This window comes from Penicillium soppii (assembly GCF_028829465.1).
Source record: "Penicillium soppii strain IBT 18220 chromosome Unknown utg000007l, whole genome shotgun sequence".
Taxonomy (NCBI): Eukaryota; Fungi; Ascomycota; class Eurotiomycetes; order Eurotiales; family Aspergillaceae; genus Penicillium; species Penicillium soppii.
In genome coordinates, this window is record NW_026643237.1 from 3,449,644 (window position 1) to 3,474,158 (window position 24,515).

Below are 24,515 nucleotides of genomic sequence, written 5' to 3' on the forward strand. Positions count from 1 at the left end.
ACCTATACACCACATAAACCTCAAGAGGAAAATGAAAAGCTTGATTACTGTCCATACACACCATTGGCTGTGCAAATTTTAAAGTACATGTGTACATTGGTATCTAAAAAGACTAGAACAACCACTTTGAATGTAACAAACGATGACAGTGCGTATATCTTGAGCCACTATATGCTCATGAACGCAAAGAGAGGCCCAAATAACGTAAAGAAGACCCGGAAAAAGACCGATGACAAACCTCCAAGGATATGAAAAGCCCCGGAGGCATAAAAGACCATATACTATGTTGCCAGACTTCCTAAGTAGCTGAAGTTCATGACTTGCTTCCAAAATTACGCGTCTACGAGGAGGCACAAAGTTGTAAATTCATTGATGCATGCGTTCATTCACATAAGCCCAATCCCACTGTGCGCAGGAGGGTAAGACGCCATAAAATACATCATATTATGAAGAGACCATCTGATCTCATTCATACACAGAGGGAAATCGTGAAAATCTCGTCATAAAAACGAATAAAACCACCAGCTATTGACATGCAGAAACACGAAATCTTCTTTGTCTTTTGTATGTACCGACCATTGACCCCTTTGGAAAACGCCGGATAAACATCAGTTTGGTTTTTTTTTCTTTCCCTTTTATCTTCCTCCTCCTCACTCTCAGTCCGAGCTCATCTTGTCCTCATCCCCAACCCTCAGCTCCACAACGGGAAGGTCATCTGAGGAGTCTCCATCCATGAGGTTGGAAACATCTTCAAATGAGGTCTCCCCCTGAGATTTGAGGGTTGGGTGAGAGTCCTCCAGTTCACTTAATCGGGTCTCCAGACCCATGTCTTCGTCATCAACGGCCAGGTTGCTGTCGATCTCATCGTCTTCATCAAACAGGCCGTGCTCCTCATCGGAGGCATTACCAGTTGTTATCTGTGAGATTTCGTGAGCGCTGGTCGAATTGTTGAAAGACCACGAAGGTCCTTGGAAGATGTTGAGGCGATCGAACGTGTTCCTTCCGTTGCTGGTGAGTTGCATACCTTCGCCTTCCTCGGAGCTCTCATCATTTTCGTCAGTTGAGGAATACTCATCCATGTTCGCAGCGTGATTCCCGACTTCCAAACCGTTCCCCGCTTGGGGAGCTACTCCGGCTCCGGCCAAGCCGCTCGACGACCCATTGCGGGAAGAGCCGCCAAGGCGCTGGCCTTCCCCCGTCGGTGATTGAGAAGGGGAGGAGCTGCCAGACTCACCACCCGAGGGGTTCTTGTAGGTTTCAACCAGCTCTTGCAGCTCCTGGTTGCCCAGAGGGCGCTCGGAACGGCGGCGATAGAACAGCAGGTAGGCGCTAGACCTTACCATGCTTTGCGGGTCGTTCACAACGCTAGCACTTGTATCTAAAATCGGTGTTAGTGCCGAGTCTCTTCATCCATGTTGAGTAGTGGAAATCTGACCATTGCAGTAGTACCACTTGCCAGACATGAAATCTTTGATGTAGGCAGTGTAGTGGCCACCGCTCAGGGAGCCCATGTGGTTATCAATGGCGACAAGATCATACAACAGACTCTTTCCATCACTGGGGCCTTGCACTCGGCCAGTCAAATCCAGACCTTCAAGAGGGAAGTCAACCAAGGTCGTAATCTTGCTGTTGAAACGACCGAATTGGCTATGGCTAAATCGCTTGAGTTGAATGATCATCACATCAGGGGCTTTCCACAAATTGAATTTTTTGGTGGCCTGAACCTGGTTCTTGCAGTCAGGACAATACCAGGTGTCTCCCCGAGACAGAACTTCCGCTTTGCTGAACACATCCAGGCATTCATCAAGAGTCACAGAAGGAGTTTTCTTCGGCTGGGACAGGCGGGTTTGATCAAAGACAGTCTTGGGCGAATTGTAAGTACCCACACCACGGAGTTGATCGGAGGCTTTGTTCTTCACGCTGAAGAGAACATCAAAGGCCTCGGCAGTCCAGTCAAGAACAATCGCGTCGCCATGACGAAGAAGTTGGGTTGTTGTATGTGGCTCAATGTCCGATGCATCTGTGTCGCTGTATTCATCACTGTTGTCTGCGGAACCGTGAGATGCCGAATCGCAATCCTGTAAGAGAATTAGCAACTCACACAACGACATGGAGAGAGAGGTCAAACATACCTTGTTCGAAATTTTCAAAGAATGAATACGGGAAGCAAGCAAGGGGAGATCCTTGTCCATGTTACGGCCCTCAGGGACGGCCTTGTTGTCACTCACGGCCTTCTTGTCGCTCATGACCTTCGCCTCGAAAAGAGCCAACAAGTTCGCCGGAATCTTGCCAGCCAAAGGATGCTGTGGGGTCTTGATGGATTGAGAGTCTGAGTTGGAGTCCGAAACCTCGGTATTTTCAGCAACCTTGGGGATTTGAGCGTCATGCATGGAAATGTCCACAATACTGTTGTCGCCATCGACAGATGTTGTCTTGATTCTGGAATCAGCTGACTGCGCATCGTCCTCATTCATGATCACGGTGTCGGAATCGTCCGTTGCGTGCTCGTCTTGGGTACTTTGCTCATTGAACATATCACATGTAGTCATGTTGGAAGACTGTTCGAGAAGCTCGCGGTAAATTGTCTCGAAATCTCCAGCCTCTTCGTGGGAAAGACAAAGGATAGATGGCAGTCCGAAGAGGTTGCGGTTTGCCATTTTGTTCTTGCGAGGGCCAATTTTCCGGTGGAAAACAGGCACAATAATTTTATCGTCATCATTGGACGCCGAAACAGGCCCCAAGTCGTAGAATACGATGGTGTCATTCTGTGTGGTCTCAAGGCTTTCAAATGAGCTGTCATCGTCTTGGAACGTTTTGAAGAAAGTGTGGTCGTAACTCTCCGCGGCAAAGATCCGTCTTCCATCGATCCCCATCTTCTCACCGACAAAATCCTTCCAGGTCTTGAGAGTATCAGAGGACTCAAGCCGAACAACAAGGCACACCGGCGGACCATCACGAGGTACGAATGTGATCTTGCGAGTCAAAGGCTGGGATCCAGCTGGAATCGGCAGGGTAAGGGTGCTGAAGGGATCCATGATGAAACTGGTCTTGTGGCAGTCGGGACAAATCAGTGTTGACTTGTACATTCCTGAAAACAGGTCTGTGATAACGGAGGAGTTGCGAGCCTCGTAGATCTTCCAACAGGTCTTTCCGAACTCCTCCAGGGCATTGCGATCATGCACCATGGCATCGGTGGAGTCAGGAATGGTGAAATAGGGCTTTTCGCCAATTCGACTCAAGTCTTCAGACAGTTTGTCAAGAAGGAACATCAGGAATTCTTGGCTATCGTGTTGTTCATAACCGGCAAATTCCGAACGTTGCCTACCAGCGGCGCGACGAAATTTGCTGGGATTGACGTGGTTCATAGCGTCAGGGTTGTAAAGATCCTCTAGCAGACCTGCGTATTGTTTGGCAATAATTCCGCCACACCCGAGTTTGTTTTCGGGATTCAACTCGGATTTGTATTTGTTACCTGTGGTTTTTCATTAGCGCCGAGTGACTTTGATTTCATAGAACGCAAGAGTTGGACTCGACTTACTGAGGAAATAATATGTGAGTTCTTCAATGCTTCGCACACATTGCAAAGCTGAGTTCATGTAACAAGTGTTGCCCAGGTTGTCCAAACCCACGATTCTCGGCAGTTTACCCTTTCGGCCTCGACCAAACAGTTGTTTGAAAGGAGCGGGTCCCAACGCGGGGGTGGACCTGCCACTAGAGATTGGACTGTTTGCCAGAGTGAGAGCAGTGGACTTGTATTCAGATTTGGGCTCCACAGGAATACCCAACCGTTTCAGGGTTTGGGCCGAGGCCTCAGAGACCCATTCTCCACCCTTCGAGCCGCCGACCTGTTCCTCGAGAACAACACAGTCCGCGGAACCAAGACCAGCAATGTCCAACGACATGCGACCGTTGTATTTGGGGTTATTGGTTTCATCCTTGACGTGTTCCAGCAACACTCGCTGGCTGCCCTCGGAGAGTCCGAGGAAAGTGTTCAAGTCAAGGAGAAGCTTGTCGGCGGTGTGGGGGATGAGAGCTGACGCAGGAGCTGGTGATGTGGTGCGAGAAGCAGCTGGAGTCACCACAGTCGATGTGTTTGTGCTGCGAGGAAGCTGAAGAATCTTCCAAACTCGGACCTTGGTAGAGATATCAATGCCCGATTTCTCTTTGGCCTCCTTCAGCCATTTCTGGAAGCTGGTTTGGCGGCTGGTCAAGGTCTTGACGGACGGCAGGTCCCTCTCCTTCAATGTTGCGGGAGTGGTACCAGAAGAAGGGTTGGACAATTTGAAGATGGTGAGAATTGGTGGGTACGTCTCGTATTCGATTTTTGCGTCGTCGCCAGGCTGGCTAATGTTGTGGGCGTAGCGGATAATGGTGGGTGACTGGTCGGCCAGTCCGTACCATTTTTCAATCAAATTCCAACCTTGCTGAGGAACAATCACAAAGTCTGCAGCATCCTGCAGACCAGGGCGCATGGGCACAAATATGTCCCCAGCCTCGTCCTTGAAGCCGGTTGTGGCCGAGTCGATGTCGAGCACAATGTCCATGTTGTCGACGGGGCCGATGTTGCTTTCTATTGATTGGTCCATGTGATCAGCATGGGATGTAGTTCGAGCAAGCACCTTCTTCAACCATGCCATCGAGACCACGTAGCCCTTTTGTCCATCCTTCTTCGGTTCGCCCATCAGTGTGTTCACCTCAGCCACCTGCTCATCAATTGTAGGAGTGCCATCCGGGCGGAAAGACCCTCCCTCTGACTTTGACTGCTCACAAGGCACCGGGGAGGAGTAGGTTTTGTGGTCGGAGCTCGAGGGTGTGGGATAGGTTTCATTATTCTTGATAATTTCAGAATCCTCCGCGTAGACAATGGCGACTGTGCTTACGCCCCCTTCAGGATCTGAGTCTGTGATTTCGGATGCAGGGCGCTTCTCGCCGGGTGAAGGGGATCTGCCATCGCTGTTTGTGGGAGGAGTACCCTCTCGAGTATCGGAGGGCATATCGGAATGCTCGCTTGCAAGGGTCAGTTCGGCGGTCGCAGTCGCGGGAGTTAGCGAGCGGCCACCGAGCTTGGTTTCACGCCGGAACCGCAAATGAGCCGGCACGTAGCGACGTGGTGACAGGGAAGAGCTCCTGTAGCGAGAGGTAGATGTGTGGCGAGTGCGGGAGGGAGGAACGGAGCGGCCGTGACGTCGAGCCCGAAGGCCTGGGCTGGGACGAGGCTCTGGGGAAACTTTTCGGCGCTTAGGAGAAGACGTCGTGACGGTGAGCTGCGCACCTTGTGACGCAGCTCGGGGCAACCGGGGGAAAAAAAAGAAGTTCAGATCAAAACAACACCCTCACTTCCTTTTTTTAAAGCGGAAGTACAGGGAACAATATGCAGCCGTAAAACAATTTTGACTGGCAGAAAAAAAAATTGAGGTTAGTCAGTTTTTTAGAGCGGAAACGAAACCCTAACATACTTCAGATCGACACTGTCGTTTTCATTTCTTTTTTTCGTTCTTTTTTTTTCTCGATTTAGTTGATTTTTTGTTAAGTAATTCGAAAATCAAGAGTAGCAAATTCGCAAATAATGTAGGAAAAGCAACTAAGAAAGAAATTACTATCGTATGCTAACGAGATAGTAAGAGGATGGAGGAAGAAGAGAGAGGTTAGAGAAGTTAGGACCGATTTAAGAGCATATGGAGCTAAATGCTATGAAAATATAGATCAGACGGTCAAATAATAGGAAGAATCATCGACAATCCATGCAATGGAAATCGTAATATGAATCGAATTGTGAGTCGTATTATCGTAAAAGCTATGAATGGGGTCAAAAGAGTCGTGAATAGCACGTTATGATTAATGAATCCCAAAGGGTTAATAATACACGCGTTATTCCAAATGTCTACTTGTTAATACAAATAGAATCGAACAATAGAATGTATCAACAAATGACCTAAATCGGGTATTCGTAAATGTTCCGGACGAGGAAGGATAGTAAAAGGATCAAATTTCCCATCTATATTGTATGAAAAGGCGGTTGCAAGACCTCAAAAAACGTAAAAAAAATTCAAAAAATAAAAAATAAACAAGGATGATTGGAGTGCTCAGAATCCAAATACCCTAGGTTTGAACGATAAAGACTTGGTAATCTCACTGTGTTCATCCGAAATGTCATGGAATAAAGTACACGAAAAAGAAATTGATATGAAAGTTGATAAGAGTTCAAAAACCTCTTCGGGAAAACTGGAGAACAGATTTACATAAATCAAGCGATGCTTTCTGTTTATCCCTGCAGACAAGGACGTAAAAGCCTGGTAGTCAAGTTCATCTGTGCTAATGCCACTCACACGATTGATCAGGCATCGCAGCCTATATTCCCTAGGCAATTGGCGATATCTGTCGAGGAGGGGAGCCGGGAATATAAATCACTGAGTCTGATCCATTTGAGATATGGTCATTTGGTTCGCCATCTGATTCGTCGTCCGAGATCATGATGACCTCAATTGGCTGGGTCTTCACGGGACCAGAAGGCTGAGGCTGTTTGTTATGTCGGGGTGGGGTGAGGACTTTTTCGAATTAACACGATTCTGCCACCATGGAATCAGAAGGCTCAGGCTGCTCGGTATCATTGAATGGGGCGGAGACATCTTCGAATTCTGAGGAATGATCTGTATGGAAATTAAGAGACCGGCACTTTGCTGGCCCCGCAACACATTTGAACCCGTGGTTGACGCAAGGCTGGCAAGGCTTGGAGTGATCGTAATTGGTGTATCGATAGGAGCAGAACGCTCGTCGGCGTCTGCAACCTTCGCAAGACCGCTTCCATTCCGGCTCGGGAGTCACAACACATTCAATGCCATCTTGTTCACATGTGACGCAAGGATAGGCGAGTGGATCAGGATCTGTTGTAAGGGAGCATTCCATGCCGATGTCTTGACAAGCGGTGCATCCTCTTGACGGGTTCTTGATACGATGTTTATCGTCAGGGGACAGCGATGCCTCGGTCAGGGGCGTACCTCGTGCTGGTGGGTTGTCCGATGTCTCATATTTGCCGCGAGGCCGCAAACCGTAGCGAGAATTCACGGCATCAGTGATGGGGCTGTCCCAGTATCTTCCCAAGTGATCGAACTCACTGTCCTCGGATGAACTGGGACTAGGCGGATGATCGATTTTAGGGGCCTCGTTCAATCGTGGAATGGATTTCGAAGGTAGAAAAGTACGGCCGGTCTTCTTAATTGGAGTGGGATCCGGGGAACCACCTTTAAACTGTTGACACCTTCGCTTCTGAGTGGGTGATATAAAGGGGTCGTAGTCTTCATCTTGCTCATTGTCATGCCACGAAGCAAGAACTCGGGCGCGTTTGGGTGTACGGTTGCGTAGTTTATATGCGCCAGCCACGTCCGGGGGAATAAAAGGGTCACCCACCCTTAATTGGAAGAGAGCTCGGGCCCTTTCGAGCCTTTCAAGAGTATATTCCATGTTCGTTGCGGTAGCTGTTATCTAAGTTAGAACGTGTGACAGATCAAGGTGAATATGAAGACTTACCAGATCGTTTGGGTAGATAATGTGGGACTGAAAAGAAGGTCTTTGTGCAGAATGTGCAAAATGAGTGACAAAAAAAGCGAAATGCTTCAGCTGTCTCTTGAGATGTGTTTTTGGCAATGAATCAAAGAGGTGTTTGCGGCGGAATGGTTCGAGATCAAATTTAATCAAAGCGGTATACTCGATCATTTGTGAAGAACAATTATTACGGGCGAACCACATATGGATACTGTAAAATGGTAGCCAATAGCTCATGGGGCGAAAGACGTAGAGGAGTGTAGACCGTGAGAGTATTACAATTTGTAGAGATGCAAAAAGAAATGTCGAAGCTCCGCTGTTTGGGACAACAGTGCAAAGGAAGAAAAGAATTGTGCATGTGCTCGAAGGATTTGGATAAATATCAAGCGAGCAAAACGATGGCTAATTGAGATTTGTCCAACGAATAACACGAAAATCTGCAAGTCAGGATAGGATGAGAGTTAGATAATTAATATGTGAGACTTAAGGAAGGGATAAAAAGGAATGGAAAGGAAAAGTAGGAAAGGTGAAAAGAGAATCTCAATGTGGTTGAAGTTGATTGGGGTCAAATGAAGTCGATTGTTCGGACAATAGAAACAAAGCATCAATAGACTTGGACCTTATAGGACACAGTAGCAAACAATGAAACACATTCTGAGTTACAGCACCTCTCTTTTTTCAAACGTAATCCTTCTTTCGAATTGATTCGGGATAGTATTCACCCCCGATTCTGTCTATTGTTCTTATTAGATCATTTTTGAAATACAATATTTCCAGATTCTCCGCAACCCCAGTGCAAATGGCTGCCTGATCTTCAGAGATTATTCAATGTATCGGTGTCCATAACGAAACACTTGAGATCCAACTGTAGTCTAGTTATAGCAAATCTCGGGTAGAATTCGGTCCCTAGGAACGAGCCTAAAAGGTGAGGGGGAATATGACTTGGTCCCAATATCCTTTTTCAGAAGTGTTTTATCCGGGCAGTACAGTCTAGAGGGCTATCATATTATATCCTCGATGATGCGAGCTTGATCTTTTTTGTAGCGAACTGAACAGTAGATCAACCCTCCCATCAAAACAAGTACCCCGATTGCGAGTAACAGCCAGGCAGTATATCGAGCCCAGGTTGTATTACGTCTATCATCATTCCTTGTACTGGACTGTTTGGTCACATCTGATTGTGAAGTCTGCAAAGAGAATGCGTAGCTAGAGTCAAAGTTCTCCCAGCTAGAAGAGCCTTATGTAGATTTCCAGGCTTCTTTTGGATACACCAGTTCAAGTTATATATTAATAGATTGCATCTCTGCACATTGTTAGTTCCATTATAGCAAGAATTTCTCTCATGTACCAACCAGAAGAAGAGTTATTTGTATAATCAGCCCACACTGCATCTCTCATTCTGGATCGAGGGTTTGTCCTGATATTCAAAGCAATTCAAGTGTAATTGTGATAAGATGACTTGATTTGAAATAATACGAACAGAGAAAAACAAGTGTTCAAAGGGACCGTCTACAATATAGGCAACTGTCGTCCTAATCGGGAGGAGAAGAAGGCATAGTAGGCGGTGTCGGACTAGCCATGACCCTACAGGCTAAATACCACGTATCTACTTACTTTTTTCTTTTCTCTTTTTACTCTTCTATGTATACACATGTGGTTATCACAAGCTTTCTGACGCCGAAGCTCGATCTAGATAATTGATGCCTTGATGCCTTGATGCCTTAATGTTGAAAGCCACCTCGATATCAAGAACGCGATCTATGTTGATTCATTTACCTTCTATCGAAAAATGTTGAGCCCGGAGCTTTGAGCTATAAAATCGGCGTATGTTCTTTATTGAAAGGCTGAAACAGGATCAAAGATGATGCCAAAGCGACGAGATATATATCTACTACCTTTGTTGGAAATTTCCACGCAATTATGACCACGACAATCTACAGGAATCATGCAACTGCACACATCGGGAGGCATCCTCGGAGACTGCAAGTGATGGCACTTCTTCGCTGCGAAAATTTAGTGTTTTATGTAACTCCTTCTCTGGTCCAAACAGCAACGCTGCGAATCGATACCTTTCCTATCCTACTGCCCCTCGTCCAGTGGGCCTATTGGCCGATATGAGAGATAATTGGAAATCCCCGGAGGTTTCACAGATTAACCAGAAGAGGTGTGAATGCATCAATGTCTCCTATAGACCTCCACACTGACTCTTCTATGATGAAAATTTTGTGGGATGAACCTACCATATTCTCTGGACTCAAAAACAAATAAAGAACTCGTGAGTGAATGGTTCATTGTTAGCCTCTAATCACTGGAATCAAACTACCTTCGATTGATGGGCAATCATCGTAAACTGAGAATAGGACCGGCCATATGCCTTCCAAATGACAGAGCAGTCCTTCTAACAGCCTCCTATGAGCTACATCGCACATTGATAAAAGCGCTACAGTGATTTGTGTCATTCCTAGGATCTACGCGATATCTGTTTCCTATAGGTTTGGAATGATGTCCTATGAAACTCAACAAGCAAGCTTTCCCATCAGCCGGTATGTCGCTTTTTTACTGTTTTGTTTCGCTTGCATTGTGTTGAAAATATAGCACGTTAGTCTTACCGAGAATTTTGTCTTGCACTCTCCAACAGACAATATCATCTCGAGCATTCACAAATAACAAGGTATAGCCTTGAGATTTTTTTGTAGCAAAGGTACCGATAGCAAAAAAACGGACGGCTACATAACAGGCCATGCCTCCACGAGCTACAAGCATTAATGGCACAATTCAATATTCAATATCTAAACAAAACAGCTTCTAAAGAAAGCTCTAACGGTTTGCAAGCGAAGAAAAAAGACTTTGGAGTCGCGATTCTCGTTTCACATTACTACACATTGATAGGTACACATAAGGGAATCATACTCGCAGCTCAAAAATAAAGATAGGAGGCTTTGACAGATCCGAAAATCTCCCAGCTAGAGAAAGCAGCATCACATCGACTCAATATGTGTGCAAAAGATACCAGGATGATAAGATGTTAAAAGACTCATTCACGTACAATCCACTTCGAAAAATCTTCAATTTACCACTCCACTTCTCCTTTTGCTGGCACATCCCCCCATTCACCATATTCCTGTGGTGCAGTACCCCATTCTTCCTCAACGTTAACATGATCACGGTTTGGTGAAGATCTGGGCCCCCTCGACCTTCCATCGGGAGACGCCTGGTGACTACCATTCCGGCCTGACCGATTATTTTGCTGATCATGACGGTTCCTCTGTGTACCATGCGTGCTTCCTGAACGTTCTCTGTGGTCGTTATTTCGGGAGGAGCTGTTCTGATGAGAATTATTGCGGTCACGGACCCCGCTGTTGGATCTATTCCGTGACCCTTTTCGTGGGGATCTGTGCTGGCTATTATTCTTCCTGTCCTGGTTTCTCCGGTTGCTCTTGTGGTGGTTGTCATTCTCCCATTCATTGCCGTTGTTGTCATTTCCCCATGCGTTGTTGGTGTCATTGTCCCATACGTTGTTGTTGACATTGTCCCATGCGTTGTTGTTGTTGACATTGTCCCATGCGTTGTTGTTGTTGTCATTGTCCCATCCTTTGTTATTCTCGTTGTCCCATCCTTTGTTCTTATCACTGCCCCATCCGCTGTTGCGTTTGCTTCCTGCATTGGCCGTGTTGTCTTTGTGTTGATCATTCTCTTCATCGAAGAAACCTGCTAGGTTTTCAAAGCTTACCCCATCGGCTTGGCTGTTGTTTTGACCGATCTGTGATTTGGGGGTTTCCCATTGGTCTTCGTTTTGATTAGCTTGGGTTGATTCCCACTTAGATCTTTGGGGATCATGATTCTGATTCTTGATTTGTTTGTTCTTCTGCTTTTTCTGTTTCTTGTGGTTTTGGTTTTTCTGGTTGGTCTGGTTCTTCTGGATGTTCTGGCTCTTCTGGTGGTTTTGCTGGGGTTGAGAGCTCGATTGCGGACTGTCTAGTTGATGGTTATTACCTTGTTGCTGTTGTTCCTTTCGGCGTTGCTCTGCGCGTTGTTTCTTTTGCTGTCGTTTGGATAGTGGATTTCCCTGCTGATTCTGTGGGGGAGGACTTGTTCGAGGACTATGAGTGATTTTTTGCTTCCTATCTTCGAGATTTTGGTCAAATCCATGGTCTCCAATGACATTTTGTCTTCTGGGTGACCCTACTGGGACAAAGGCAAAACCCGGGTCTCCCCGTAGGGCTTTGGACGAATCCATCCGCGTTCCGTGAAATGGGGTCCCACCATGGCAGAATCTCCATTGCCGTTTTCGTGACGCCAAATAGCTTGTCTGCGGTCTCGGGATCGCCTGCGAAACATTTGACCCTCCTGGTGTTGGTCGGTTAAATGTGATTTGGTCCAACGGTAGAACAGCCACCCAAACACCGGGGTAAGCAACCCAACCACCAGCAAAATTGCGACAAGAAAGTTGTCCTTCATGGTGCAAAATTGAGGAAGCGTAGTTGAATTGATGTCTTCAAACCTTGAAAATACCGACAGAAGCGCTTCTAACGCGCGAAGAATAAGGATTTGCAAAAGCCAACCGCCCCAGATAACGCACCAGGCTTTAATAAATGATATGGAAGAACGAGAATGGTGAAGATGATTGGTATGGAGAGAAAGGGAGAAGTAAAAAAAAAATGGGAAAGGACTTTGGGAAAGAAGAAGAATACAGGAAGGGAAGGAGCAAACACGCACAATGTTGGGATTGCTTCAATTCGCTTTCTATTTGACTTTTGTTAAATCACACACTCTAAATATATTGGTTGGTATGTTCATCGTAGGGCATCTGAAATTCTGGCCAACCAATGCCCATGAACTGATGCACCTTCACCTAAATGTAGAAGTTGCTTGAGCAATTCCTGGGTATCGTCCAGTGAGCTTCCCACGAAGCTCTTGGAGTCCAATGCAGAGGCAATGCAAATAACACGCAATCCCAAGCTAAAGATCTCGGGTTTCGATACCCAGCCTAAAAGACCATCTGATTGTGTACCAGGGGCGACAAGGGAGCGCAAGTATACTAAGCCCTCATGGGCCCAGGAGAATATTTCATGTACAGGAGACTCTTGGTAAGCCGACTGTTGCAATCGCATCAGGGCTCGAGACCAAATGTCTACCTCGCGTACATCATCGATAAACAAGTTTTGTTTCTCCTCCTCGAACAATACAGTGCTTTGTTGTCGATACTCGGCGATCAAGTCGGACACAGCAACAAGACACTTGGGCTCATCGGAACCACTGATCCTTGGCTCTTGGCCAGTCAAGTAAAGCAGCACTCGATGTCTGAGAACTGGGGATTCTGAATAACTATTGACGATGAACTCGGCAAGAAGGGCGCTGGCGTTCAGAGGCGCTAGTGTGACATCGGCGTCAGGTGAGACGGAAGAGCGTGACAAAACCCAGGACGCTGTTGATGCCGCTGCATCACGAATCTCATCATCGTCGTCATTTAACATATCGTACAAGACCAGGTAGACGTCCAGGAGGACTGCGTCGACGCGTAGCTGACCCCCGACCGGTCGAATAGCCCGTGAAAGACTGGCGACAGAGGTGACTGCAGCGAAACGAGTAGTGAACTCCTAATAATGAGCAGGGGATTAGCATACTAACTCAGCATGGAAAGAGGTGTTTGTTGCAATGACTTACCGTTTCCTCGCTCAAGGCAGACCGAAGCTTGATGGTCAGACTGCAGATATCACTCTCAAAGGAGGACGAAGCTTTCTGATATCCCAAAGACAGCCGAATAGCCAGTAAACAGCCGCTCAGGCGAAGCTCCGCGTCGGTTGCCTCTCGGTTCCAAATTTCAACGTCTTTCTCGGGCTTGAAGGCATCCATAATGGCTTCCCAGGGAAGACCAATGCTTGATAGAGCATTGGATTGAGATGACAGTAGGTTTTCCAAGATAGAGGCCAAATTCGAAGCGGCCATTGTTCTCACGTCCGGTCGGGCAGCTCCCAGTATTATGGATGAGTATAACTCAGCTAGTGGCTTTCTATATCTCGCGTCTTCGCCAATGGTCTCATGAAGTTTCTCGGATACCCAACGAGCGACATCCGCATCATATTCAGAGACCCCGTTATAGAATTCTGGAAGTTGCTCCCATTGTTGAGAACCCAGCATTTTCAATGTAGTGCACCAGGCAAGCGCTCTTCTGAGCAGGGCGCATGCTCGCGTGGTGCTTGAGAGGTTCCACGAAACGCGTGAAGCATCGAAAACAAACGCCTGAACACCGTGGAGGTCGTGAGCTTCGAACATCTCGTTGATAAAAGGGACTATTTTGTCTAGGGGTTGGTCAGCTCAAGTTCGTTTGCCAGAAGCCACCTCAACTTACCTTCACTTTGCGCTTGAACCGCTCGTTCCAGCGTAGCGTTCAGAATTTCAACTAGCTCGGTAGCCACTGTTGGCGATCTTCCAGCACGGAAGAGGACGTCCAACAAGGTACGTAAAGTTTCGAAGAGACCGTCAATATTTCCTACCATTCTGTTAGCTTTACAACTCTAGAGGAAATTTTTGCTTATACTCACCCATCCAAAAGTCATCAGTAGTGGCAGCATATCGACGAAGGGCATAGCGCACAGTTAGAGCGACACCATGAACATAATTCTCAGTGACCTTCGGAGGAAGGACAGCGAGGGCACGCAGAGCATCTGGAATGCGGTGCCGAGTAAGCAATGACGCATAGACACGAGCGGCGTGCTCTCTAACACCCCACACAGGACTGCCGATGTGCTGAAGAACCAGCTTGCGAAGCATCTCATCGGTGGAATCATCCAGGCTGGGAACTTTGTCACCGACCAATTCAAGGGCAGGGAAAATTCGCTCGGTGATGATGTCTGTTCCCTCTGCCGCTTCGCCTTGGGTAGTTGACAAGAGGCGAGAAAGCAGCTCTAGAAGACCGGGGTACTTAGGGAAAGTAATTCTTGCGCCCGGCTCTGAGCCTGAGATGCCTCCAAAGCCAGGTCCGGCGCCCAGGATAACTCGACACATCTTTGTCAGCAGCGCACGGAACAGCATCAGTCCAGAATTACGAAGCGCCCAGATTGGCGATCCCAGGCGGTCAGCAGAGAGCGTCAACGCCTTCATGATGAAGGGTTCGGTATATAGGCCAAGTTTGTTATTGGTGAAAATGTCCTTGAGACAGTTCATGGCATGAACTTGAGGCAATTCCAGGTACTGTTTTTCCTTGTCGTACTCCACAGGAAGGTATGAAATTTCATGAAGCTCGTTCAATGCTGCGTTGAAGAATGGTGTTCCAGGATCAGAGCCAACAATACCTGTCACCAACGCGGGTATGCCAGCGGAGCGGCGAGTAAGCTTGGATGCCGAGTCGAAAATGGTCGATTTGGCTTCCTGGTACCAGCCTCGAGGAAGTTCACGAATAGCAGGGTCTTTTGAAGAGCTACATCGCTGGCAACAAGTGGCAAATGTTTGTGAAACGTTGGTAAATGCACCTCGATGTCGAAGTTCGGCAAGCTGAGTGAAACTCGCTCCTCCGATCTTCGCAAAATCGGCACGGTTGAGCCCGGAACTTCCATTCGGTCCGTAGCTAGTGTTCGCCAGAGTTGCATGTAGCAAAATGCTGCTGAGGTCAGTGATAATGCTTGATATTGAGATTTCTGGGCTTACCTTGATTCTCGGAGGGATCTCCACGAATACGAAAGGACGTCTTTAGGTCCAACGTTTAGGTCCTCAAGGGGCTCATCTGAGTGACCCTCAGGTGAGTCAATGCACAGCAAATGCTTTGCCTGCTGCCAGATCTTATCGCAAACGGCGTCAATTCGATCATGCACAGAGCGCCAAGCGGTGGATTCCGAATCGTCGGAAATCAAAGAATGGAAATTCGGCATGAGTACAATATATCTGCACTCTAATTAGCAAATGTTGCCGTAGAAGGCTCGTTGTGTCTTACTTGAGTCCAGAAGTATAACCATGGAGTGGCGCCTCGCGCATAACGGAGTTGAACAGGCTCTTTGGACCCAGGAGACGGTCCTCCAGTTTTGTCAAGATTGTATCAACCACTGATGCCTTGGTTGACCACCACTCCGAACCTGCTTGGCCCGAGTTTCCAGGCAATGCGGCGCAAAAGATGATATGATACAACCGAGCAACAGTGTCAGCATGATCAGCTCTACTCGTATTGCTTGCCAGGCTCTCTGCTCGGGTTAGTGCATCTGTCAACCGCATGCCTACATTGGATGTGTTTTGCAGGCAATCAAGCAAAACATCCCTGGGGCAGGAATTCAAGATTATGAGGGAAGTCTGCCTCACTTCCTCAAATGGATCCAGTAGGAGATCAACCAAAAGACGGAGTAGCTTAGCATCAAATACCTCCACTTGAACCTTCCACAGGTTTTCCATCTCTGATTTTTGAAGCTTGATATTGGTCCGCGGGTCAAGACCGGAATCGATCAAAAGTTTCAATGACTTGAGGGCCGTGATGTGGCGGGCATAGGAAGCACTCAGAGGTAGGTCGTTTTGCAAGAAATTCAAGTAGGCCTTCAAGAAGTCCTTTGTCTCGGTTTCATTTCTGGCTTGGCCTGTAGCGGGCTTGTTGACTGTCTTTTCGATCTTCAAGCCTGCGTCTTCCTCTCTCACAATGCCACCCTTGAGACGTAAGATGAACCTCCGGGTCATGCTGAAGATTTCTCCTCGGCTATGTGCCTCAGATTCGGCGTGCATAGAGGGGAGTCCGCGAAGGATCGCTTTCGTTGCTCCAACTGTGAATGGTTTGATTGTGGAGGATGAGGTGATCAGCAGCGAGAGCGCCGCTGTACGAATGCTGGGTTCGCGGTGAAGAAGGAATTTACCGATCACCTCGCTTTTCAAAATCAGGATATCTTTGCTGTCAATTTTCAATTTGCCGGAATCAAAGACATCTGCGCATGTTAGCAATCTTTGAACGCCACTAGTCACAGGTTCACTCACAATCTTCATGGACCAGGTTAACCTTTTTGCCAACCTGCAAGGCGGCGAAAAGAACCATATACTCAGCTTCAGGCGCATCAGTCATATCACCCTCAAGAAGACTCTTGACAGGGAGAGTTTCAAGGAAAATCTTGAATCCGTTTGGATCAACGGTGAACAAAGGTTCCAAAATGCGGTTAGAGAGATCTTCTAACGTTTCCACGTGCCTCGATATTAGGCGTCTGGCTGGAATCACCCACATGTCTGACAGCTTCTCTGGGGAAGTTTCGGCCTTCATCTTCTGAATCAAAATCGCTAGTACATTACCAGCAGGAACAGCTGTTGCTTTGTTGTTCGTTTGCACCAAAAGTCGTTGAACGATAATTTTGGCGGCTAATTCATCCGACAAGTTGCCAGACGCAATCTCATCCGAAGATAATGCGTCTTGATCCTTGGCGAGAGTAGAACTCCATTTTTCCTTGTTCTTGGAGAGCCACTCACGAGCCAATTGGATAAACTCGGTTGGTAAGATGGCATCTCTTCTAATGAAAGTCTCCAGGAACACTAAGCATCCCTTCAAGCGTGATTGGGGCTCGCCAAGCACAATATTAGGCACAATCACATCAGTGGCCGCAGTTTGTATTGCTGTCCTCGATGCTCCTTGGTGACCTTTTGCAAGCAGAGCAGTGAGTGAAGTCAAGATAAGCTTAATAGACTTTGGTTTGGCATCTTCATAAAGATTCAAGCCGATGTCAAACACAGTCAACCATGTCTCTTGTGATAGTACCAACTGTCTGGTTGCATCGCATTTGGACTTTGCGGCTGCATCAATAAAGGCAGAGGTTGCATTGCATGCTGCGCCAGAATGAGCTGGCGAAAGAGATGCCGTCGATAAGGTTTGAATCAATGACTGCCATACCCGGTTCACTTTTCTTTTCAGACAGATTAGTTTGATACAATAAACTGAACAAGTAGATTGCTTACTCGATGTCTTGGCTTGTTAACGTGAATTTCACCAATGGACCTTTGACGATATCTTGGAGGGTTTTCTCTGATAGCAATTGCACTTCCTGGGCAATATCTTCCATGTCGGCTGATGCGGCACGTTTAGCCTGGTTGGATGCATCAGCTGCCATAGCCTATTCGTACATTGGTATATCGGTCCAAATGAAAGATCTCGATTAATTTTCTTGAAGCTCCCCGCGATGCCTCAGGCAAAGGTGAATTTGGATCCATATCAGGTATAGCGTCCGCTCTCCGGATTTACTATAGTCCGACAACCCAAACGCCGAGTCACGGGATCACGTTTTTTTCCCTGGCTCCTCCGATGCCAGTGGAGCTGTGAACACAGGGTCATCATTTCTTCCTCAGTACGCTACTACCGTTACCCTTGGACCATTGAACTTTCATCTCTTATCTCTTAAAGTTCTGTTCACGATGTCTATCTGGGACTCCCTCGGCGGTCGCAAGCAAAAGCAAGGAGATGTCTTCGATCCTACGGCCTCTCAAGACGCTACATCTTTCCTCTCCGAGGTCGCCCTTTCTGATCCCTCTCGCCTTCATCCTCTCGCCGGTCTGAACCAGGACACCCTCGACTACCTCACTCTCGAAGACTCCGCCCTCGATCAACTCCCCGGTTCCCGATCAGTGTTGCCCTCGCGTGGATGGTCAGACGACCTTTGTTATGGTGCCGGCACCACTTATCTCGTCGCACTCACACTCGGAGGCGCGTGGGGACTTGCAGAAGGATTGAATAAGACACCAACTACGGCCGCGCCCAAGATCCGTCTCAATGGTGTACTCAACTCGATTACCCGTCGCGGTCCGTTCCTCGGAAACTCGGCTGGTGTCGTGGCTATGGTTTACAATGGTTTCAACTCTGGTATCGGATATGTGCGAGGCAAGCATGACGCATCTAATAGCATCGCGGCCGGAGCATTGAGTGGTATGCTCTTCAAGAGCACACGTGGACTTAAGCCCATGATGATCTCTGGCGGCATTGTGGCTTCCATTGCCGGTGGTTGGGCTGTATGTATATCGATATGATTGTACCTGGGACAGTGACTAACTTCCATTCTCTAGGTTACACGAAAGGCCTTCTTCTAGATTCCTGGCATGACCAGTTTCACCCTACTTTGCTCCTCGGTTATCCGACTCTCCATACCCTCTCCGCCACCCTTCAATGACATTGGCGGTTGACGATTAGCCACCTCACTCTGTCCTTCATCTGCGATGTATTACAACAATTTTTTATTCCCCCTGCGGATCTCTTCACTCCGGCGCTCAAAGCTTCATGTTTCGCATAATGCGTGGGTTGGGAATGGGGTGTGCAACTGGGTTTGTACTTTGTATTTCTTCTGTGTACATAGAAAAGTCTCTTGCATACCTGCGACTTATTGGCTTTGGCGCTCTTGCAAGTGCTTTCGTCGGTTACGTTTTTAATGCTGCTAGGGACTTCCAATAGACATTTTCTCGAACATCCTCACTCAGGCTCAACTATAGTAATTTTACTTTTAAGTCACATTCTTCGCTGCCAAATGAAATATTGTTGACGGCCCTGGAAGTTGGTTCCAATGCCGAAAGAAGAGAATCGTTGAGGATATGCCTCGGACTAGTATACAGGTACTCCAAACCATGCAGCTGCTCCTTCTGTTTTCTAACCACTTTCAGGTCCTCCTAATTGCATCTCATCCCAATCAAATTTGTCATTTCGCAAAAATTCAAAGGAATAGGCCAGCGACAGAGCCAGCCAACAAAATTCCAACCATACCAATGGCGGACTTCGACAGCGGATGAGCCGCCACCACACCAGCAGCCGCATTGGCAGTGGAGGTGGCAGTCGAGCCAGTTGATGTGCCCGAACTAGTGGAATCCGTACCGGTAGTCGACGCACTGAGGGTCACGATCCCGGTACCAGTGGCCGTGGCTGTCGCGGTGGCCGTAGCGTTAGCGTTGGTATTGCACCACACCTCCCCGGGCTCGGAAGCCTTGATCAGGCACTCGGCGAGGGTTGCAACGGTCTGCCCCTGAGCAAGACAGTAGTAGTCACACCCGTCGTACTCGACGACGGAGGCCTCGGAGCAGCAGCTACTCATGATAGCTGAGTTGTTGCTTTGAATAGGCATTGCGCATGCGGCATCGTGGGTTGGAATGTCATACAGCTTTGCATGGCAGCTGGAAGTTGCTGATGCAGAAGAGGTAGTGGAAGTTGTGGTCACGGACATGGTGATTTCGAGGTTTGAGACAAGTGTGAGAAAATCCTGGGGATTCTTTGTGGCAGATTGAACGAGGTGGCTTGCTTAGATTGATTGACAGAGTCTAGCTTTCTGGGCATTTGCGACTTTATATCCCTTGAGCTCAATCAACTTCAGGCAGTGTCCACTTTCAATTGCCATGCTAGTAGTCTTTTGGGGGGCTAATTTTGTCCCCACAGATCAGACTGTCTTCTTGTGGGTTGTACTTCTTGCACAGCCTGAACAAAACCAGACTCCATGAGAACGAGGTGTGCCAAATCTGTACCCATCTTACTAAACGAAACAAATCTCTCATCTCTCATCTGATTCATCATAAAGCTTGCTATTTTCGTTCTTGGTAGGCTGTTTACCGAACTCTTGGCTTATCCGCTTAACATGCATACAAGAGCCAAATGACGCGTCTTCCGAGAGATGGACTAGAATCATTCGCTATTCAAAGGACAATCTTAAACAATGACGCTAAAATTGTGGCTGCTAGTCAGGGTATACAGCCCTGAATGGGTGGATAAACATATAAACACATGTGGATCCGCAAAATGATGCAGCGCTGTTGCTATTCCTAGAGCCATGTCTTTTAAACTTGAGTTATTTTAGCTGATTAGGCGTGCGAGTATTCTGAGCAATGGGAGAATGCGACAGTCTCAATACAAACCAAAGGGGTCTGCCTGGCTCGCTATTATATGAAAATCCCAAGCATTCAACACCAGTCTTGTCTAGACAATCAATGATCTATCTTTCTAAGAATAGGCCATTGTCGAGATGGCTGCAACCTTTTAGATTGGCCCGGTTAATATTTACCCGCTGATCCTATGATATCTTTGTTTTTCTATAAAAAGCCCCGGATCAAGGATCCAAGCCAAGAGCGCCCTGTGGATCTACTATGTTTCCCTGGTGGATCGTTGAGGTCGGCATGCCGACCTCGGGGCATCTATCAATTGCAGTTACCTAGGTAAAAAACATGAACCTTTGATGCTACACTCATTCCAAGGTTTGCTGGTTTGACCTTTAAGTTGTCTGATTCCTCGAACATATTTAATCAGCCAGCCATCTTTTTCTATCTTTCTGTCTTTATTTCGTCAAACTTGAATGAACCCCATGTTGGTGGGTACCCGGAGTAATATATAGCAGGCATTGTCATACCCAATTAGGGCTGCATAAAATTACAAGGTTCATAAAAAAACCTTCCAAGATTGGAATCTAACAAAAATACCAAATTTGCTTACAGGCCAAGATGTTTGAACTTGGCAGATATTGGTATAGGAAAAGGAATCAAATGGAGTCAAAGGCAGAACCGGATGATTTCTACCTTGGTATATAGCGTACTTAAGTAGATTGTTGAAGTGAGATCCAAGAATATATGACCGTGTAATAACACAACTACAACCCCTTATTGGTCATAGCTTCTTTTTCTACCTCTTGTTTCTTAGAATTATCATTGAAGAACGAATGTCATCTTCCATGTTTCCCAACATTTGACGGCCAAATTCCGCGCACAGGTGGCGTGGATCAGGGACCGGTGATTGCCGATATGCGGTGAGACAATAACTTCGGTTCCCGCGCCAGAGCTTTCACTCTTCTTCAAATCCTTGGCAATGACCAATATATCCTCAAATACTGGAAGAATACCAAAACCACGTACCAAGACTTTTACAGGATGCTGGACATGTCGAGATCGTCGAGTCAAATGCGACGATGAGCATCCGCATTGTCGCCGGTGTCGCCGGAGTGGTTGGGTATGCAAGGGGTACGGGTTGCGCTTAGGATGGGACCAAACCCCCGGGGGCCGTTCTCACCGGCGCCAATTGTGGCCCCTGGCCCCATATGGGGACCAAGCACTATCGTCTGCCGCTGTTTCTGCACTATTAACTGAATTGGACGGTTGTTCAGGAGACGGCTGTGCCCAGCAAAGAGGACCCTTTTCGGTGTTCTCCGTTTTGTCAAGTTCTGACTTGAATCATGTCGCTTCAGTGGATCGATCTATTCCGGATATAGTATTGTCCCAAGAATCAGAGGAAACACATCAGAGTTCGTCAGATGTAAATACGATTGTTTCGTCAATCGGCGACAAAGAAAGCGATTTAGCTTCCCCGGAGCCTTTATCCGATGCTTTGTCAACTACCACCGCAACGTCTACGTCTGACCCAAGCGAAGATCTACAGGCAGGATCGCCGGAGCCAGCATGTCAAGTGGATCATCATAGAATCACCTCAATCGACCATGTCGCCGATCATCAAAAACCTGGGAATCAACTTTTATCAGACTACAATATACGTCGGTCAAATCCTTACACTGTTGAAACTGATACTCTTCTTTGGAACTACATCAATCCTATTGTTCTTCCCAGACCAGAGACAGAGCTGGTTCACCACTGGGTGGTGTTCCTTAGCGGAAACATGCTTCTCATCGATACCCCGGACAATCCTTGCCGAACAGTGTTCATGCCCTTGGCCCTGAAAGGCCTCGATGCCTCCCCCAACGAGTCAAATATTCACCTCTCAATCTTCCATGCTATCTGCGCCTCCTCTGCCTTTAGTCTTTTTCACCTCCGCCAGAATCCACGATACCACTCAATCGCGATGCACCATGACCAACTAGCGCTGCGTCATCTGCGCACGAATCTACAGCGTGCACGCTGCTTAGATGAGCCTACGCTAGCAGCGGTCTTAACTTGCATCACCGCTGAGGCGATGTCTGGACGTCGCAGCAGATGGAGAACACATGTTGCCGGATGTCTTGGTCTTCTGGAAAACCAGGCACATGGAGACTGGATTCGCAATCCCATCGCTTCTAGGTTGCTGCAAAGCTATCTGTCTCTTTCGTCATTATGCAGTCTTCGTTTGTCCGGGCGCTTGATGGCACTACTGGATGGGCCCTCGGACTTGCGACATTACCTTGAGCGATCACATGGTGTCACGACCCAATTGGTCCAGTTCCTCGCTCAGATCACCGCCCTCGCCGAGTCACAGACCCAGCTTTCTACCGAAGAGCTCGATCGCTTCGAACTACAACTATACTTAAACTTCCCATGCCTGTCTAACCCGGATGCACCGGGATCAATGATTGTGCAACACGCCCTGAACTCATTTTACTACGCTACAATAGTGTATTTCCGTCGCAATCTACGCTGCGCACCACTATGGGATGTTCAAGATCTTATCGAGAAAGCGATCATCGAGATCGAAGCCGTTGATTCGCTCACCCGCGACAAAGGCGGCTGCCCCTACAACTGGGCCAGTTTTGTGGTCGCAGCTGACTGTGAGCGGCCTGATCTTCAAGATCGCATGCTGGCATTCTTCGACCGCAAAAGTCGTCATGGAATTCAAAATATCAATGTCCTGTGCGAGATTGTCCAGGCTCTGTGGAACCGAAGGGCCGCGGCTGGACCGCACGTCGATATACAGTGGCAGGAAATCGCAAGAGAAGCTGATTTTGACATCATGCTTGTTTAAAAATGTACATAATTATATACCAGAATATACTGCTACCTATTTCATACAGATACTTGTGTTTCCAATGGGCTCAGACGGTGAAACCTCCGTCAACGACCAACGCCGCTCCACACATATAGCTGCTCGAAATGGAGCAAAGGAAGAGCATTGCGTCGGAAATCTCCTCAACCTGTGCCGGCCGGCCGATGGGTGTCATCTGAAACTGGGCGTCCATTGACCCGGACTCAATCTGCTCTTTAATGATTGGGGTGTCCACGAAACTAATTTCTGCTGTCAGCACCAGGCAAAGACGGGAGTGAGTTTAACACATACCCAGGACATATGGCATTGATACGGATTCCATCCCGCGAGTATGCTTTGGCGTCCTATTATACTTTTAGCCGTGGTCTATTGTACGACCTTGGAATGGAGAACCCGTACCATTTTGGTCAATCCGACAACAGCGTGTTTTGCTGCAGTGTAGTGTGGAATCCCAAATGGACCTGGTGGACCGCCAATGCCGAACATGGAAGAGACATTGACAATAACTCCACGCCCCTCCCGAATACCACGAGACCTTTTCTTGAATTAGCGATGCTGAAAAGACAAATATCACACACAGCACTCACTCCTGTGTTAGCATCTGCCGGATCAAAGCTCTTTGGCAGAGCCAGACTCCAGTTTGGTTGATATCAATGACCTTCTTCCACTCTGCTAAAGTCATTTGGTGAGTTGAAGTGGGATTTCCGCTTATGCCAGCACAGTTGACGCCGATGTCAATGCGGCCGAATCGCTCCACAGTTTGTTGGACAGCTGCGTCAACTGATGCCTCGTCTGCGACATCCACTTGTAGGATCTCAACGCCGACATTTGGGTGCTGAATTTGGAGTTCGGCTTGAGCTGTTTCAAGCAAAGACAAGTTGAGATCAAGAAGAGCTAGCCCACTGATACCGTTGCGGGCTAGGGCAAAGGCAGTGCTCTTGCCAATTCCTAAGGGGCTTGTTAGTACCGATGTCTCTCGTACAAACTGTCTCAAATGGTTTTCAATTTACCCGATGCACCTCCAGTGATGAATGCAACTCCTTGAACGTTGCAAGTCATGTTGAATAGTTCAAATTTTGTGAGCATACCCTTGCAGATCAACCCATTTTTATTGTAGAGCGGAATCACACCGCTCTTTAATGACTGACATATTCGAACCGGATCACGGAAGCACTTCCGTGTAAGATGCAGTTAATGTTACTGCTTTTTACTCCGCACATGGTATATGAAACCCCCGACGTCCTGAAGAACGGAAGCCATATGGGCCGTGGTGGAGCAAGTGGACCCTGAACCTTCTCGCTGTTGACTTCCTCTTGCAGACTCAACGTTA

General features: G+C 47.5%; 8 protein-coding genes across 8 annotated transcripts; 2 read left to right on the forward strand and 6 right to left on the reverse strand.

The window, feature by feature from the left end:
- Window positions 1-656: 656 nt before the first annotated feature.
- On the reverse strand, window positions 657-5,454 carry N7529_010564 (putative ubiquitin-specific protease UBP12; the record flags this gene model as incomplete). Its single annotated transcript, XM_057246091.1, has 4 exons — window positions 657-1,378; window positions 1,436-3,472; window positions 3,539-5,272; window positions 5,442-5,454. 4 exons carry the CDS (start codon window positions 5,452-5,454, stop codon window positions 657-659), a joined length of 4,506 nt encoding a protein of 1,501 aa, XP_057094354.1.
- A 1,101-nt stretch (window positions 5,455-6,555) lies between these two features.
- On the reverse strand, window positions 6,556-7,458 carry N7529_010565 (putative C6 finger domain protein; the record flags this gene model as incomplete). The annotated part of the gene is made up of 1 exon (XM_057246092.1): window positions 6,556-7,458. The coding sequence occupies one exon, from the start codon at window positions 7,456-7,458 to the stop codon at window positions 6,556-6,558; it is 903 nt and encodes a 300-aa protein (XP_057094355.1).
- Window positions 7,459-10,609: 3,151 nt separating this feature from the next.
- On the reverse strand, window positions 10,610-11,997 carry N7529_010566 (serine-leucine-rich repeat protein; the record flags this gene model as incomplete). The annotated part of the gene is made up of 2 exons (XM_057246093.1): window positions 10,610-11,639; window positions 11,726-11,997. The coding sequence occupies 2 exons, from the start codon at window positions 11,995-11,997 to the stop codon at window positions 10,610-10,612; spliced, it is 1,302 nt and encodes a 433-aa protein (XP_057094356.1).
- A 335-nt stretch (window positions 11,998-12,332) lies between these two features.
- Window positions 12,333-17,597, reverse strand: N7529_010567 (uncharacterized protein; the record flags this gene model as incomplete). Its single annotated transcript, XM_057246094.1, has 8 exons — window positions 12,333-13,136; window positions 13,204-13,838; window positions 13,889-14,029; window positions 14,082-15,136; window positions 15,184-15,417; window positions 15,467-16,433; window positions 16,483-17,393; window positions 17,446-17,597. The coding sequence occupies 8 exons, from the start codon at window positions 17,595-17,597 to the stop codon at window positions 12,333-12,335; spliced, it is 4,899 nt and encodes a 1,632-aa protein (XP_057094357.1).
- A 301-nt stretch (window positions 17,598-17,898) lies between these two features.
- On the forward strand, window positions 17,899-18,567 carry N7529_010568 (protein transporter TIM23; the record flags this gene model as incomplete). The annotated part of the gene is made up of 2 exons (XM_057246095.1): window positions 17,899-18,489; window positions 18,544-18,567. 2 exons carry the CDS (start codon window positions 17,899-17,901, stop codon window positions 18,565-18,567), a joined length of 615 nt encoding a protein of 204 aa, XP_057094358.1.
- A 614-nt stretch (window positions 18,568-19,181) lies between these two features.
- On the reverse strand, window positions 19,182-19,685 carry N7529_010569 (uncharacterized protein; the record flags this gene model as incomplete). Its single annotated transcript, XM_057246096.1, has 1 exon — window positions 19,182-19,685. One exon carries the CDS (start codon window positions 19,683-19,685, stop codon window positions 19,182-19,184), a length of 504 nt encoding a protein of 167 aa, XP_057094359.1.
- Window positions 19,686-21,307: 1,622 nt separating this feature from the next.
- Window positions 21,308-23,164, forward strand: N7529_010570 (Zn(II)2Cys6 transcription factor; the record flags this gene model as incomplete). Its single annotated transcript, XM_057246097.1, has 1 exon — window positions 21,308-23,164. The coding sequence occupies one exon, from the start codon at window positions 21,308-21,310 to the stop codon at window positions 23,162-23,164; it is 1,857 nt and encodes a 618-aa protein (XP_057094360.1).
- Window positions 23,165-23,234: 70 nt separating this feature from the next.
- On the reverse strand, window positions 23,235-24,244 carry N7529_010571 (SDR family NAD(P)-dependent oxidoreductase; the record flags this gene model as incomplete). Its single annotated transcript, XM_057246098.1, has 5 exons — window positions 23,235-23,424; window positions 23,477-23,529; window positions 23,585-23,720; window positions 23,773-24,133; window positions 24,196-24,244. The coding sequence occupies 5 exons, from the start codon at window positions 24,242-24,244 to the stop codon at window positions 23,235-23,237; spliced, it is 789 nt and encodes a 262-aa protein (XP_057094361.1).
- Between the last annotated feature and the right edge of the window lie 271 nt (window positions 24,245-24,515).